General features: G+C 35.8%; 3 protein-coding genes across 3 annotated transcripts; 1 reads left to right on the top strand and 2 right to left on the bottom strand.

Moving 5' to 3' along the window:
- Positions 1–1797: 1797 nt before the first annotated feature.
- On the bottom strand, positions 1798–5645 carry LOC104894500 (uncharacterized). The gene is made up of 2 exons (XM_010680747.4): positions 4086–5645; positions 1798–2398 (listed from the first exon to the last, which is right to left on the bottom strand). The coding sequence occupies exon 1, from the start codon at positions 5584–5586 to the stop codon at positions 4087–4089; it is 1500 nt and encodes a 499-aa protein (XP_010679049.2). The 5' UTR covers positions 5587–5645; the 3' UTR covers positions 1798–2398; position 4086.
- Positions 5646–9298: 3653 nt separating this feature from the next.
- Positions 9299–11555, top strand: LOC104894501 (40S ribosomal protein S24-1). The gene is made up of 5 exons (XM_010680748.4): positions 9299–9509; positions 9607–9648; positions 10733–10903; positions 11040–11126; positions 11250–11555. The coding sequence occupies exons 1-5, from the start codon at positions 9438–9440 to the stop codon at positions 11277–11279; spliced, it is 402 nt and encodes a 133-aa protein (XP_010679050.1). The 5' UTR covers positions 9299–9437; the 3' UTR covers positions 11280–11555.
- Positions 11556–12403: 848 nt separating this feature from the next.
- On the bottom strand, positions 12404–15256 carry LOC104894502 (protein BUD31 homolog 2). The gene is made up of 4 exons (XM_010680750.3): positions 15017–15256; positions 14098–14198; positions 13772–13959; positions 12404–13026 (listed from the first exon to the last, which is right to left on the bottom strand). Exons 2-4 carry the CDS (start codon positions 14189–14191, stop codon positions 12871–12873), a joined length of 438 nt encoding a protein of 145 aa, XP_010679052.1. The 5' UTR covers positions 14192–14198; positions 15017–15256; the 3' UTR covers positions 12404–12870.
- Between the last annotated feature and the right edge of the window lie 1322 nt (positions 15257–16578).

The following is a 16578-nucleotide window of genomic DNA, read 5'->3' on the forward strand; positions in this document are numbered from 1 at the left end:
TGCCTTTACGTTCATTGCGAGGTAATTTTGGGTTTCACGAGAAATTAACAAATGGGGTGTTCAGAGGCATTTCGTGGCAACACAAATGGTGTCAAGCACCCGCGCAACGTTACAAGTCTCGTCGACTTTCCTAGGAATGTTTCGTGGTGAGAAAATATGACCATGCCCGGAGAAGTCCAAAAATGTACCAAAAACAGCTAAAATTGAAGGTTATAATACACGTTTTCGGACTTTTTCCCGGGTTCGAGCTACGAACGGCACGAGATGCCTCCTAGTGACATGGGAGTTCATTGGAAAGTAGTCAAGTGGCTTGGAACAAATATATGGATGCTTTTACGTTCGAGACAATTTTGGGTTTTCAGGAGAAATGAACATATAAGGTGTTTTGAGACTTTTTCGGGCAACACAAATGGTGCCAAGTATCGCGTAATGTTACAAGCCACGTCGGCACTCCTAGGAATGTTTTGGGTGAAAATATAACTAGGCCAGAGAAGTCCAAAAATGTTCCAAAAACAACCACAATTGAAGGTTATAATACACGTTTTCGGACTTTCTCGGGATCCTAACTCCGAACGCCACGGGATGTCTCCTAAGGCCATGCGAGGTCATGGGAATGGAGTCATGTGGCTTGAAACAAATATTTGGATGCATTTACCTTCATTTCGAGACAATTTTATGTCGCACGAGAAATGAACAAATGGGTTGTTTAGATGCTTTTTGAGGCAATAAAAATGGTTCCAAACACCCGCGCAACGTTACAAGTCACGTCGATTTTCGTAGGAATGTTTCGGGATTAAATATGACCAGGCCCGGGGAAGCCAAAAATGTACCAAAAACAACCAAAATTGAAGGTTATAATACACGTTTTCGGACTTTCTCGGGGCCCGAGCTTTGAACGTCACGGGATGCCTCCTAGGTACATAGGAGGTCATTGGAAAGTGGTTATGTGGCTTGGAACGAATATATGGATGTCTTTACGTTCATTGCGAGGTAATTTTGGGTTTCACGAGAAATGAACAAATGGGGTATTCAGACGCTTTTCGAGGCAACACAAATGGTGCCAAGCACCCGCGCAATGTCATAAGTCACGCTGACTTTCCTAGGAATGTTTCGGGAAAAAATATGACGAGGCCTGGAAAAGTCCAAAAATGTCCCAAAAAACAGCCAAAATTGAAGGTTATAAGTAATAAAAACTAAAGGTGACCCAATTTGATTAAAATTTGAACGAATTAATAGTACCTCCGTTCTTTTCATATTACAACAACGTGTTTGGACACAATTTTAAAAGATTCGGATTGAATGATTAATTTAGCATAAAAGTAACTCTAAAACTAAGGTAGGAGAGAAATCATCCTTAGAAAATAAAAATAACTTTATAAGGCAAAGTGAGCAATTAATGATGGTTTTAATAAGATAAAGTAAAGGCAATATTGTCAATTAAAATTGCTTTTTATACCAAAATAGTAAGGTCCGGAGTTAGCTCAAGTGGGTAGAGCGCTCCCCCTTGGCCCCTGAGATCAGGGGTTTGATCCTTACTCCCAGTATTATGTTGGGGTATTTCCTTAATATGCTATGCATGCCTTACCAGCTAATGTGTTGGTGTTTCCTACAGGCTCATGTACAAATCTACATCTAATTTTAATTTAAAATTAGGCACTTATTTTTTGTAAGATGAAAGGGACACATTTACAGTTTACATGCATAACAGCATAAGAACAAAGAAGCAACTCAATTGTAAGCAACATCAAGCAATACCAAGCACCAATTGTCAACCCCTCAAAAAAAAAAAAGCACCAATTGTCAAACTTAACGGTAAATCACCTTGGTAAAAAATTGTCAAACTCTATTCTCAGTTACAACAACGCTCCGTAGTGTTGAGCTCAGAAGATACTACTTCTACAAGACTTAAATTCGGACAGTCTTCCAGTATAATGAACAGAACTGTTCGACCTCATATGTAGTCAAAGACTTCCTTGCATCTCAATAAGCCTCTTAATATGCTGCCATTTATCAGAAAATAAGCCTCTTCGTCAAGACATAGAAACAAGACACTCCAAGCCAAAGCCAAGAATACCGTACATTCAGAGAAAGGAGATTTCTGTGACACAGTTCTGAATTTCTGATCTAATATCTCGTGTGTATAAATATCATATAAAGCACACCACTTGTGCCTACAGCAGCAGTCTGCAGGCATTACAGCTTCATACTGGATCAAAAAGTTCACGGTGTTTGTAGTACAGTAACCTTGAAGGCTTGAACACAGTTTGCTGTTGTATGTGCAAGCAGCAAATGCATCAGCAAATTCAAACACCTTCAAGATTGCATCACATCTTGCTATAGTTGAGGTTACCAAGTTCTATAATTGAGGTTACCAAGTTTGGAATATACTCCTGAATCACTGCCATCAACAAAAGGATTCATGATCATTAGCTTGTAAAAATGAACTATGACTGTATGAGACAAAAGGGGGAAATCGAAAACAAGGCATGTTCAACTGACAAAAAAGAGGAGCACATAATTTAGAGAAAATATGCAGCTCCAGGCCAGTGAATTAATATGCAAGAGTGTGAGATGTGCTCTCTGTACACATTGCAGAAGCCAAGAAGGGAAAAGCACTATAGGCCTATAAGTTATAACTCCAGAGCTGATAAAGAAACCAAGCCGAGAAAATAAGAGAGCCATTAGAACTCCTTTGAAATACTAAAACCATCAATCTCATTTCAGGTTCTCTAGTAGATAATAAGCCCATGATTGTCCACTAACCAGGATATCTACAGTGACCATCATATTCATAACTATTAAGGATCACTATTCTCACAAATCTAAGATCCGCAATAGCATGTATGCCCACCAATTTATGGGGAATTTCATATTGGCCATTTCTTTCAAACAGGGCACGTTATGTAGCAGTAAAATGTATCAGATCAATTGAAACACAGCAATCAAAAGGAGAAAAAAAGCTTAAGATCTCAGAAGAGTTTTCACATGTCAAATTGCAAGTTGAAGTAAAGATTTTTATTTATTTTTGGCAATATAACTCCAAAGTTTAAACGCAGCCCAAAGCTTTTAAAAGCAAATGGGTAACTTTAAGGTACATTGACCTGAATACAGTTAGAATCATATGTTAAAGCGGTTAGACTCACAGAATCACCACAACAGCCAATTCCAATAACTTCAAATTTGCATTCACGACTACTTTATTAGTATAGTGTTATCAAGCCTGAACATCGACAAAAGGTTTCAGCTATGAGTCCTATGAGGAACAAGGGAGACCTATGGCTGACTGCAAAGTGCATACACTCACAAGTCACAAATAAACAGAAAAGTAGCAGCCCTAAATCGATGCATCAATATGAAAACGCAAGAGGGTGACATGCTAGCTGTACCGATTACCTCTAGATGCGACCACTGAAGCAAAAATAAAGACGCTGGAAAAAGAACAAAGAGAATTAATACCATAGCATATAACTCCAGAGCTAGTAAAAAAACAAGAAGAAGAAGCTCATCCTCAGACCCCTTTCCGTATAAAGAGCAAATGGTTGTAACTAAGGCACTAACCAAGCAATCTAAGCTCATTATCATAAGATTCATAACTATATTAATTAAGCCCTTGACCCTTCTCACAATGAATAATGATCATTAATCTAACAAATTCAAGTGGATGCCATCTAGATTAGTCGATAAAGTCTTGTGACACTGGTACCCAGGACATGGGATCGAATTCCAAGAAGCTCTACGTATATTTAGATGAAGATTCCCACTAGTATAACCAAATAGTGCTGAATTGTGTAATTATTAATCAACACAAATCACACTCCAAATATTAAAAACACTCAATAAGCCTTGAATAACCACCAACAATCACCATAATATGATAATAACACCTCATATATATCAATATCAAATCCAAATTGAAAACTACATTCATATAAAGATTTCAAGAAAATGCCAATGTCAAGAAGTAACTAACAGCAAAAGTAAGCAAATTACAAGTGAATGAATTACCAACAGCTTGAAACTCATGAATCATATCTAGTATTTCAATAGAAAACAAAAAGAAAATAAAGCCACAGCCAGAAGCATACATTACGGTTCAGCATCATCACCATCCTTGGCACCAAAAGGATCATGATTAGGATCGACCTCTTCACCAATTGTACGCTGTACAAGCCTCTTCAAATCAGTCATAACCTTAGACTCACGTTTGGCCTTCTCTTCATAGTTAAACATAGCCAAAGCGCGCTTATCTTCCGCACTATAAACCTGGTTTTCTTTCCTAATACGAATGGCATTCATTCTCTGATGCCTGCTACCACTCATCACATACCCAAGTGACTCATATTTCGAAATTTCATCAGCTGAAAGTCCCACTTCTCCACGACGTGGGATACGCTTCCCTTGTTGAACATACTGCGCAATGGCATCACCTTCACCAGGCCTAAGTGCACCTCCATAACTAATATGCCCTTCAGCTTTCGGCAATGGCTGTGGCCCTACAGGCGGCTCGTTTACCAAAGCTGCCGCCTTCTTCTGAGACTCCAACATCTCCTTAAACGCCAACACTTCAGGATTTATCTCATCCACATTTGCCAACTCCAAGTCGTTTATCTCATCTTTCTCTGAAACACCATTGATAACCTCATCAATCTCATTATCACTCTCAATCTTGCTCCTCTTCTTCTTGCTACTCCTCTTCGATTTCGCCTTGGCTTCATCTTTCTCACTATCACTTTCACTGTCATCCTCAGAATCACTCTCTCTCCTTCTTCTTCTTCTGCTACTCCTACTCTTCTTCCTGCTACTTCTCCTACCACTCCTTGATTTCGATTTCGACTTCGATTTCCGCTTCCTTCTATCTCTCTCCTCATCCTCATCACTTGAATAATCATCCTCACTCTCTCCCTTATCAGAATCATCATCACCTGAATCATAAGATTTCCTACTCTTCCTTCGTTTCGAACTCGAACTCGAACTCTTACTCTTCCGTTTGCTCATCCTCTTCTTCTTCCTTCTCCTCCTATCAGAACCTTCAAATTCCGATTCAGAACTCGAACTTCGCGATTCCGAATTCGAACTTGCAGACCTAGGAAGCGGTTTCTCTCTCCTCAAATCACCATTACCTTCCTCTCTCACCTCTTTCTCCTCCTCCTCTTCTTCTCGATCATAAAACGCGTCGTTTTCCGTCCGAGGAGGGCTAGGTGTAACGTTCCAAAACGAATTTCTCAAAGATTTCCTCAATTTCTGCCTTTTAAGCCTCCGATACTCCTCGAAACTCAAACCTCTCAGTTCCTCATCTGATTCTTCATCTGGAACCCTACCGTTTCTCTCTCTTCTGTAATTTTCGATTCTAGGTTTACGAAACTCGGGGCTACGACTACGGCTAGGGCTTCTTCTTCGGCTGCTTCTTCTTTCGTCGGCGAAATCAGGGGAATACGATCGTCGACGACGAACCTCCGGCGAATATCTGGCGTATGATGGGCTGCGGTTTCGACGGCGACGATAACGGTCGCCGGAATCATCGGATTCCGGTGAGTTTCGGCGGTGTCGAGGCTCTGGGATTTCGATTGCTGATGATGGTCGACCCATACTTAAAGGGGGAAATTGTATGTGCGTATAAATGAATCCAGTGATAAGAGGGAGGAACAAAATAGCAAGGCACTAATAAATACTAGTAGGATGAAATTTTCGCTTTGGTCTTAGGCCTGGTCTGAATTGGATTAAAATTATATGTCAATTTTGCAACCTAAATCCAAATAAATCAGAGTTTAAGCATGGACTAATCCAATTCAATTTTTCAAACATTAGATTGGATTTAATCCGAAATACTCAAAATTTTAAGTTTATTCTTTTGGTGAAATTATGTATACTAAGCACGGAATCAAAATAAAGTGTTTGATAATAGAAAAAATTCATAGAAACTCATGAATTTTATCGAAAACACTTATAACTCAATCCTGAATATAAAAATACACAATACAGTACTTATTTGCTATTTGGCTATTTTGGACTTTTAGATCCAATTTCCCTCAAGGCTCAATCCTTATTCAATATGGAAATCTAAATTTAAAAATAAAAAGAAACTCAATCCTTATCCAATATGAACATAGTTCGAGTCCGAACTGAGTTACTAATTCGATTTGGATTGAATTGGATTTTGATTTTTACACAAATAACTTTCATCCCGAGCCACTAAGAATAGAGATTGTGTGAGCGGAACTGAGGATGAGATTTCTTTAACGAAAAAATTATAAGGTAACTGAACATTAAAAAAACGCACTACTTCCCTTAGCATTTGAAAATTGCATTGCGCTTAGTGATTTGTAACAAATTGAGTGTATACCTTAGTGATAATCTAATGTGAAGAGTCGCGCTAGTCTCTTTTGTTTGATTTTGATTTAACTCTTGAAACCAAAAGTTAGTATATGCTCAACAATAGACTCGCATCGATTTCTAAAACTCAAAACTTGTTTTACTTCATAATAGATGTGTTTTTCACAGGCATTACAAACTTAACCCTACTAGAAGTATAAGAAATAATCTCAATCCTAATTATATATGACTCATAAAGTGCTTGAAATAAAATCTATTCATTAAGCCAAATAAACTTCTAACTACGTATAATATACTCCTAACAAATGTTAGAGTTCATAGACCATTATAATTCTAAAGCAGGTCGGATTTCTAAAATTGTTGCATTATATTGTAGTCTTTGAAAAATCTTATTGTTGTCATTTGTTGTTGTGACTTAAAAGTCTTCCAACTTCATCGACTCTAGTAGAATACTAGATCGTGTTTTTTTGTCTTTGGTATTGTCATATTCAAATATGGTCAACACATACAACAAACTATGAGTCACATACAATGCATTAGAGACTCGACATCAATATTTTAAAAGCATAGTGCATATAATGATCAAAAGGGGCAAACGGATTAGTCACTGCTATCAGTAGTGGATATTTTGATTGTCACCCAAAAAGGGGTCTCATAAAACCTTGCATAAAAGCATTACACACTGGTTTGAAGGAGCCTAATAAAATTGCAAGGTGAAAGTGGATTTTAGATTTGCTATGGGGAACTAGACCAGAGACCATGAAGGAGTACTATTTAATGTATGGTTTTGTAGTTTTGGATAAGAAGTGATTTTACCTAACTAACGATATATAGAGGGTATATCTTGCAAAGAATGAAAAAAAGGAAGTATAGGGTAGTTGTTTCGAGCAAGTTTATACCAAGGTCTTGTTCACATTCGTTGTGGTAAAACCAAAGTATAGTGAAGAGGGTAAGTGCACGTTTAGTGGGAAGCTTGATATATTCCTAACTAACAAAAGACATTTTAGGGAATGGTGTGTGTATGGGGACTGGCTAAGTTCCATAACGGTCCTCATAGACCGATAAGAATCGTCATGGTCAATGCACTTATCATAGAACCGTTGACTTTGTCATATCGGTTTCGTTATGGTACCTTGACGATACTCCTCCTTGACCCATTCTCATATGGGCCTGGGCTTGATCCAGTTACTATCTAAATGCGCCCACGGGCCTAACGATAAACATCAATAAAGGATAGAATTATTTCCCAAAAGGATAGAATTACATCCAGCCAATAGGAGCAAAGTCCTAACCTAGTAAGGACTCTTGCCGACTCCTATAAATACCCTGTTGATCTGAGTCATAAGGTACGTTCATGATCACAATTATACTCCACTTGAGAGCTACCAGTTTACCCATTACTGACTTAGGCATCGGAGGGGCGTTCCTCGGATCAACCCCCGAGGTTAGCTTACGTGTTCTCTTGTACGGGAAACCAAACCGGCTTACGTACGAAAGAGGTACCGGTTCACACCCTATCATTTATTCCATACCGGAATAGTGTTTAACACTTCAAAATCTACACAAGGACCCAAGATGGTGGCGTCTTTTCTGGAGTTAGTCTGAGTTGTGGTATTTTGTTGAAGCGTAACAAGTGAATTTTTGAAGGAAGGAAGTGCTTGATTGATGAGCTTATCCACAAGCCAACAAGCATGGTGGGAGAATATGTACAAGCTAATGAGGTGAGTGGTGGGGGTGTGACACATTCGCAACTCAACAAAGTGTGGAAGCCGCCGAATGAGAGTGCCTATAAAACAAACTCAAATGCAACCATTTTCAAAGGGGAAGGTGTATGGCTTGGCAGTGTCACAAGGAATAGTACAGGTGATGTGGTTGTGGCAACATGTTCTTTCTTGCCGGGAGAGTTCGAAGTGGAGGTGGGGGAAGCCATCGCAATGCATCATGCAATGAAGATCTCCATGAAAGCTGGTTTTGAAAATCTTGTGCCAGAGACGGACACCCTTACTGTGTTTTCAAAGTTGAAAAAGAGAAGTGGGGAACCTACTGAATTGGGTAGCATTATGAATGATATTTATAAGCTTGCAACTAGATGTAGTTTCGTAGCTTTTAGTTTTGTCAAAAAGGAAGGGAATGGGGTTGCTCATGGTCTAATCAAGCTTAGTAGAAATTTTGATGGATGTAGAGTGTGATTGGAGGAATATCCTTCTGAAGTTCATGCTACTGTAATTGTAGATTCTACCACAGTTTCTTAATAAAATTGGTTGGGTTTTCTCGTAAAAAGAAAAACCACAAAAAATGTCAACGGTAAACAAAGAGAGGGAGACCATGATGACAAAGTTTGTTGAGTATGTCAACCATGCAGTCACAAGAAAGATGCTATTACTACGAATTATTTCAGCATGCAAACAAAGTGCCCATAAAATGGAGGCCCAAAAACTTTATTCATAAAACATGATGGTGCCAAGACAGACATCAGGCTCACATCACACAACATAACCTAGAATGGCAATACGTATATCACCAATATGGGTTTACTTTTATCTTAATTAAGAAACCTCTAAATAGTCCGGATCTGAACCTTTTTTTATTTGGGCTTTTTTAAAAGTGTGCAATCGCTTATACACAAGGAAATACCAGCAACTGTTGATAAACTACGCCAAATACACATGATATTATACAAAACGTTTTTTTTTTTTGTGGGAATTTTTTAAATAATATTACTTCTCTCAGATAAATAAAAATGACATAAAAGATTGTGATATTCTAATTTTCATAGTAGTATTAAATGTAGTGTACAAGGACTCTTGTTAAATAATACTACAATTGTAAATCCCTAAAAAAAATACAATTGTGAAATCTTATGAGCCAAAAAGAGTTGATAACCAATGAACCCTACTCAACGAAGACGAAAGCTGGGCCGAAAACAGGGCCCGAATTAACTGGTTAAAAAAAGACCCAATACCAACAACTACTAAACCCTAGCTCAAAACTGCATCTTCTCAATCCCTTCTTCCTCTCTCATCTCTCTCTTCGCGAACACTTTGAAGCACAAGTAGCCGCAAGTTTCCTACACCAGAGGAGAGAGAAAGAGAGAGGAAGAAAAAAAAATGGCGGACAAAGCAGTTACACTAAGAACTCGCAAGTTCATGACTAATCGTCTTCTCTCAAGGAAGCAATTCGTCAGTTTTTCTTCCTAATTTTTCTCTCTTTCGATTAATTTTATCTTCTCTCTTTGCAAACCTAATTATGTTTGATTTTTTTTTAAAAATATTTTAGGTCGTTGATGTTCTTCATCCTGGTCGCGCTAATGTGTCAAAGGTATGATCTTATAATATTTCGATCTTATTGTATGGTTTTTATTTATTTTGAAGATCATTTTTTTTTTCAATGAAATATTATATTGTTTTGATTCATCAGTATTGCATGTTTGTTGATGATTATACTCGATTAGCTGGGTTGAGATCGCATATATCTTGATTTAATGATAAGTGATAAGTCTGATGCTCATTTGGATCATGTTTTATTACGCATATCGTTCATTGATTGAGAGTGAAAACATGTAATTGGTGATTATCTTATTTAATTTTCACAGATTTAGATTGGAATTTTTGTCATTAATGTATCGTATGTATATGCTCATGACATTCATACAGACTGGTGTATTCTCTCACATGTGAAGCTTTCTGATGATGCTATTTTTGAGTTATTGCTGTGTTGTTTTCTTGCTGGTTAGTTTCATGTGTTGTGGCTTCTCTGTTTGTTGATTAATCTTTTCGAAGAGCGTTCGTCGACTTGAATAGTTGAATGTGACTAATTATTGTTGAAGCTTTTCCAAATCTTCTTTACTTCCTCCTTCCCATAATCCATGCAGCAGTCACTACGAATATTCATTATCATATAAGGAAAAAATAGTCATGTGAAATCATGTTAGATTCATGTTTATATGTTGTTTCTAAATATCATTTTTTCAAAAGTTTGACCAATACATAATTGAAAATTATCAATGGTTAAAATAGTGCATTATAGACTTTGAAATTTTAAATGTTGCAAGAATTATGGAACGGAGGAAGTACGCTTTTATTTTGTGCCTATTGTATGCGATTTCCCGTTTCAGCTTGAATCATACCGGCATGTGGATTTGATTAATCAAAGAGATATAGAGTGTGTGCATAAAGATGATCATCTTCCTTTGCAGGGTTTCAAAAGTCATTTTTTTTCCTGATGGCTTCATTTTAGCAAATGTGTGCTTGTTGTACATTGATCAACTATCTAAGAACATTGCCTCTTTAGTATTTTGATGTGTGAAGTTTTACTTTACTGGCCCTGTTATCTATCGTCTGTGATGCCTTTTCGTCTTTTTTCTTAACTCCTACCTTACCAAGTTTCCTTTTTTCTAATATAGGCGGAGTTGAAAGAAAAGTTAGCTAGGATGTATGATGTGAATGATACAAACGCCATCTTTGTATTCAAATTCCGTACTCATTTTGGAGGAGGTAAATCAACTGGATTTGGTTTGATTTACGATTCTGTTGACAGTGCAAAGAAGTATGAACCCAAGTACAGGCTGATCAGGGTAAATATGCTATCTCCTTTCCTGTAGCTCTTATGTTCGTCAATCTATCCATGGAAGCAGGCTATGAGTTGGCCTGACTCTCTTTGCTTATATACTCATCTGATGCCCTTTATCTCTTATCATTTCTTTGTTGTAGAATGGATTGGCCACCAAGATTGAGAAGTCCAGGAAACAAATGAAGGAGCGGAAGAACAGAGCTAAGAAGATTCGTGGTGTCAAGAAGGTAAGAGAATGGACTTATTGGTGCTATTGTCTTTGGATTTTAGCGTTTGGCTCTCTGCTTTCATCTAAGAAGTAGATTATTCTTTCTGCCTGTTTCCCTGACCTATCTTCTTTCCCTTGGCAGACAAAGGCAGCTGATGCTAAGAAGAAATAAGGAAGTAGTTACATTGAGGATGCTGTGTTCACCGGTGGACCAGTTTCCAGTTTTGGTTCATTTCCTTTGCAGTTGTCAAATTTCCCCTACTTCACTAGTTTTGTTGCTGGTTTAGCCCAATTAGCGATAGTGACTTTAGTGAAAGATTATGATGACACTTCTAGGTGCGAGAATGTTCGATGCAAAATTTTATCAAGAGTTCTATCAAATTTTTGTCTGGTTATGGATGGGATTGTGATTTATTGAAGCAGAATTTTCGTCTTGTTTCTTTCTTTACTGATGAACTTCCTGCTTGTTTCTTTCTGTTTACTGATGAACTTCCTGCTTGTTTCTTTCTGTTTACTGATGAACTTCCTGAATTACACCCTTTGCTACTGTTCACTGTGGAATATGGATGAGGAATGGGTGAAATCGAGTTAATTCGACCCATATGCATGGTTTAACCTTTTAACGTTACTGTTCACTGTAATGCCTTTGAAAATGGCATCCTTCTCGAAATCTTCAGCAATCTTGCAATAGATTCCAACTAAAATCCCTTGTAACCTTCTAATTCCCTTGCTATTTTGTTATATAACTAAGCTGATCATGAGAATTGTGTGATGCGTCATGTATTGATGTATGTCTTCATGTTCTTGGATGATCAAGATGACTTTGTTTCACCAATTTTGATGCTGAACATTTACGACCTCGTCATCACTCGTTTTGATTGTGAGCTTTGTGCGAAGAACATCTTAAGCTATTTTAGTGGACTTTAAGAGAGGTCTATAGAACAAAAACTCGACCATTGATTTTCTCAGTCGCATACGAACCATTCTCTTTGTTTGGCACTAAATTCCACATATGTGAAGTTGCAAGTACCTAAGTAAGGCTAGTGTGGATGGTCCATAATTAGCAAGTGTTGAAACTTTTGTTGAGAGAGATTTGATAAATGTTATACTTCCTAAATCCTCAACTAAACTTCACTCTTTTTTGACAATTTACAAAAAGTAAAGTTCTTATCATTAGCAAATGAATCATTTGCCCTGTCTAATCTAATGAACATCTAGGTTGTCATCAAAAATCATTGTGTAGGAAAATAGTCATAGATGAATACTTCTATAAAATATATATATAAAAAAAAAAGGTAAGGGGTCAAAATTTAAATCTTTTATCACAAAAACGTTATATATGATCAATAATCTAAAGTTTGTAGTAGTAAATTATAAAGTTATTTAGTTGTCAATCCAAAGTACAATAATACAATCACTTCATTCTCCATTTTTTATTTCCAAGCATCTTCAGAAAGTTACCAGCTGCCAAAACATATGCAGCTCTCCTTTTTTCACAAAAGTGTAATTCAGAAAGCTGGGTTGCCAACCATGCTCTCTTCCATTTGTTTCCATAAGCTTCATTGTTGTGTACAATTGTAAGTCATAAGATACATTGAAAGCACACGCAAACCAACTTCATAGATAGATTACGTCTCAGATGTACTTGAAATAACCTAGACAATTAAAGCATAATGCTATAACAAGATAGCAAAATAATCCTCAGTGGTGCAATGAGTTACAGCATAATGCTCGACGTCTCTGAGGCTAGGAACGCCAGCAGATCAATCCCCACTGGCACAACCCCCGCATCCACAGTGAACACATTCCACAACTTTCTCTTCCCTGAGATGTTTGGGCACTCTACATACACAAGTCGTGCCAAAGTTGTGGTCTCGTGGTTGTATGCAGCGCAGGCAACACAAACGCTCATATCCTGGCTGCAGTTCAGAGACAACAAAATTTCAGCAAAACTTGGATAAGAGCTTCCCAAAACTGAGCATCAAGCTACCCAAAATTATACTACCAGCTTTCAGCATTAACAATATCCATATGAGAACAATAGGTTATCAGCGTGATCAAGCATGATACACACGGTCAATTCTACTCTTTAGGTGAAGCTCATTTTGTGCTACGACGATTCAAGCTGACAAAGATAATGTTAAGTAAACTTTAGATATACAATGACTCCCTACGTCCACAATTGCCTTGCTAGGCTTGGGCACTCATATTAAGAGAAAAGGATAAGGTACTCTAGTTCTTTTTGTAAATATTGTAGAAGTATGAGCAAATAAAAAAGATTGATAGAGAGAGAGTTAGTAAGGGGAGAGTGTGAGAGATATAGTTAGTGAAGGGGTTCACAACTTCACATTACATGGGTTAAGTGAGTTTCGTGTGCTAAGATGACAATTATATATGGACATACCAAATTAGTATGTAGGACAATTATTTGCGAACAAAAGGAGTACAACAATTTGGTAACAATGAATTTTCTATTAAATCATTATCATGGTGATGAATTCTACCAGTTTCTAGAAGTTGTATCAGCTCCAAAATATATCATGTATAGATATAGACCTTAGCATGGCTTAACAAAAGTACATACAGAACAAGAGCAGTCTTTTTACAGGTAAATAAACTTTTTAATCAGGATAACACAAGTTGAGATGAGATACATCCCCATACCTTCTTCCACTTGGCAATTAAATTTCTGTCAGCATAGCCTTGGTCCAAGCAGAACTCATACAGCTCTTTGGAAATCTCATTTCTTCTATAATAAAGATCATATAAATAGCGACTCTTCTGGTGAGCAATTTTAAAAATGGGCCACAAAGTTTCACACTTTCTCTTCCCATCATGAGAATCCAATTGAGCTGCCAAATCAAAAAGGAAGCAACATTCAAATGTAATTGCCACCGAGATATGTTTTATGAGCACCGATTATTAGTTAACCAAAAAGATATTACTTATAAAAGATTAAAACAACTAAACCAGGTTGAAATCCAACAAACCTTCTCTCATCTTAGATTCTAGTTCCTGGAGTGTAGGTTCAATCAGTTCCCATCCTTCAGGGTATTTCACGCGATTTGTCTTCACTTTCGGCATCTTTCACCTACAATTTAAAGACCCAACAAACGATAACGGGTGAATTATGTGTCTAGCACGGATTGGGGATACAGTCAAACAGATACAAGTTTGTAGAGACCAATTACAGAATACAGAGTCCTTCACCTGCACACAAACCAGTTTCTTTATCTATGTTATAGCTTTTCACAACTCACATTATTAATAACTATAAATTCGAACGGAGCTACAGGCCTTCAGCTGATTACACAATGAAAGCAGAATGCATTACACCCAAAGAGGTAGTTGTTAGCTTACTAAACATATATATATATATATTCATCTAATTGTTAGCTGAATAGCCGTTTCATAAGTTGTTAGTTGTCGTACTAGCCGTAAGTATTAGATTAAGTTGTTAGAAACTAGCTGCCAATTTTTTTTTTGAAAAAAAACAATTAGGGTTTGGTAAAACTAGCTACTCGAATTCTAAAAGAACGAAATGAACGAATTGATCCCTTCAAAAGCTTCCAAACATATAAGCTCAAATTCTTCTTCCATTTAAGTTCCACAAATATTTTTTGCAAATATTCCGAAATCACTATTCCAAATATTTTGTTAAACATATTATTTGGAATGAAATTAATTTCCACATTGATATTCAACAATCAATTTCATGCTACCAATACAACATTAAATAATTCTGAAACTCATCCTTGAATAACTACAGATAAGCTTCAACAGAATGCAAGATTTTGTTTCACTTCTTAAGCTTGCATACCAGTTGATAAAATTAACTCAAATATTATAGTATGAACTACAATACTATAATCTTAAAATTTACAACAGTAAAATTAGAATTGAACAAACCTTCAATTTTTTGGAGTGATCGAAAAAAATCCTTCAATTTCTTTCTTCTCTGTCTTCTTATCTGCGAAAAGTCGCTTGAATTGATGCTCGAAGAACCGAATTTGAATGATTAGTAAAATTAGGGTTACAAACTTGCTTCTTTTCTTACTTCGTTCTTCTTCTCTTTTTATTCTCGGTCCCTTCACTCTTTGTTGTATTGTGGGGATAATAGACTCTGGAGAAAAGAGTTTACATATTAAAGGAAAAGGTTCGAATGAAAAAAAGGTGGGTTTATTTTGTTCAATTTAAGCTATGTTCAATTTATTTTAGATCTAATCAAATCAGATTAGAAAAAATAAGTTCAGATCAGAAAATATAAGTATATATCAGATCAGAAAAAATAAGTTCAGATCCGCTTAGATCAAATCATGCTTATATTTAAACACTCGAGATTGCTATTAATATTATTATATACTAGTACATTTGTTCAAAAGGTTTATTATTGTTGTTGTTCTACTTATTAATTATTAATATTGGTAATTATTATTAATTTTGTTGTTATCATTACAAATGTAATTGTTTTTAAGTTATTTTGTTGTTAATAAATAATAGAAATTATAAGCCGCGTGTTAATAACATAAGATTGACGCAAAAATAAGAAATATATAAAATATGATAGCTCAAATTCATGACAACAAAACTACTAAATTCGGATTACATTTCAAAATAAGCTAAGTGCGAGATACAAATTATAAATTTAGATTCAGTATACCTCTTTCCACCGAATTCAAAATCTCTCTAGCTATTTGAAGTTGCACGCTATTTATTTATTTCTTGCGCAAGTCATAGTTGTTTGTATATCTTATTTTATTTTATATGAAAAAAAGAGTTGAGTTTGCCGACTTCTCAAGTGTGAAACATTTTTTAAAAAGGGAAAGTGTGAAACATTGTATAGGTGCTCTTATAAATTAATGACTTGGGTTATATAAATATTTTTAGTAATAATTATTATTATTATGATTATAATTATTGTTGTTGTTATTATAATAATGATAATAATTATTATTATTAATAATAATAAAAGTTGTGTAAAAGTTGCAGTAGAAATAAAATGATAATAATAATACTATAAATAAGATCTTATAATGTACTATTGCATAATAATGAATTACAAAGTAATAATATAATAGTAATAATATATTTTATAAAAGATAAGATCTTGTAAATCAGATCATATTAGAAAAATAAGTTAGATCAAATAAGTTTAGATCCGAAGATTTCAGGTGCACTAAACATAGCTTTAGACTTCTTACGTTTTATTTTAAATGAAATATTTGGTGAAATGATACTATTAATTGATTAATTACGACTCCACAACAAATTATTACATTTTTTACAATGAATTATTCATTTTTGTTGATCGATACTTTTGTTGAAAAAAGAAACCCTTGCGTAATATATATGTGTAATAGTCATTATGTTTTCCTAAGTTCTACATATTTACTATTTGAGTGTTCAGAGTTATAAAATTTGATCAATTTTTATATTTAATATGTACGGCGAAATTGTTCATATATAAAATC

Source organism: Beta vulgaris, chromosome 5 (assembly GCF_026745355.1).
Source record: "Beta vulgaris subsp. vulgaris cultivar EL10 chromosome 5, EL10.2, whole genome shotgun sequence".
Lineage (NCBI taxonomy): Eukaryota > Viridiplantae > Streptophyta > Magnoliopsida > Caryophyllales > Amaranthaceae > Beta > Beta vulgaris.

Excerpts from the sequence above, each read along its gene's own strand:
- LOC104894500 (XM_010680747.4), bottom strand. The coding sequence starts at position 5,586 with ATGGGTCGACCATCATCAGCAATCGAAATCCCAGAGCCTCGACACCGC.
- LOC104894501 (XM_010680748.4), top strand. The coding sequence starts at position 9,438 with ATGGCGGACAAAGCAGTTACACTAAGAACTCGCAAGTTCATGACTAAT. Across the intron at positions 9,510-9,606 it reads TTCTCTCAAGGAAGCAATTC|GTCGTTGATGTTCTTCATCC; the intron begins GTCAGTTTTTCT and ends AAAATATTTTAG. Across the intron at positions 9,649-10,732 it reads GTCGCGCTAATGTGTCAAAG|GCGGAGTTGAAAGAAAAGTT; the intron begins GTATGATCTTAT and ends TTTCTAATATAG.
- LOC104894502 (XM_010680750.3), bottom strand. The coding sequence starts at position 14,191 with ATGCCGAAAGTGAAGACAAATCGCGTGAAATACCCTGAAGGATGGGAA. Across the intron at positions 13,960-14,097 it reads AGAATCTAAGATGAGAGAAG|CTCAATTGGATTCTCATGAT; the intron begins GTTTGTTGGATT and ends TTGATTTGGCAG. Across the intron at positions 13,027-13,771 it reads TAATTGCCAAGTGGAAGAAG|CCAGGATATGAGCGTTTGTG; the intron begins GTATGGGGATGT and ends TCTGAACTGCAG.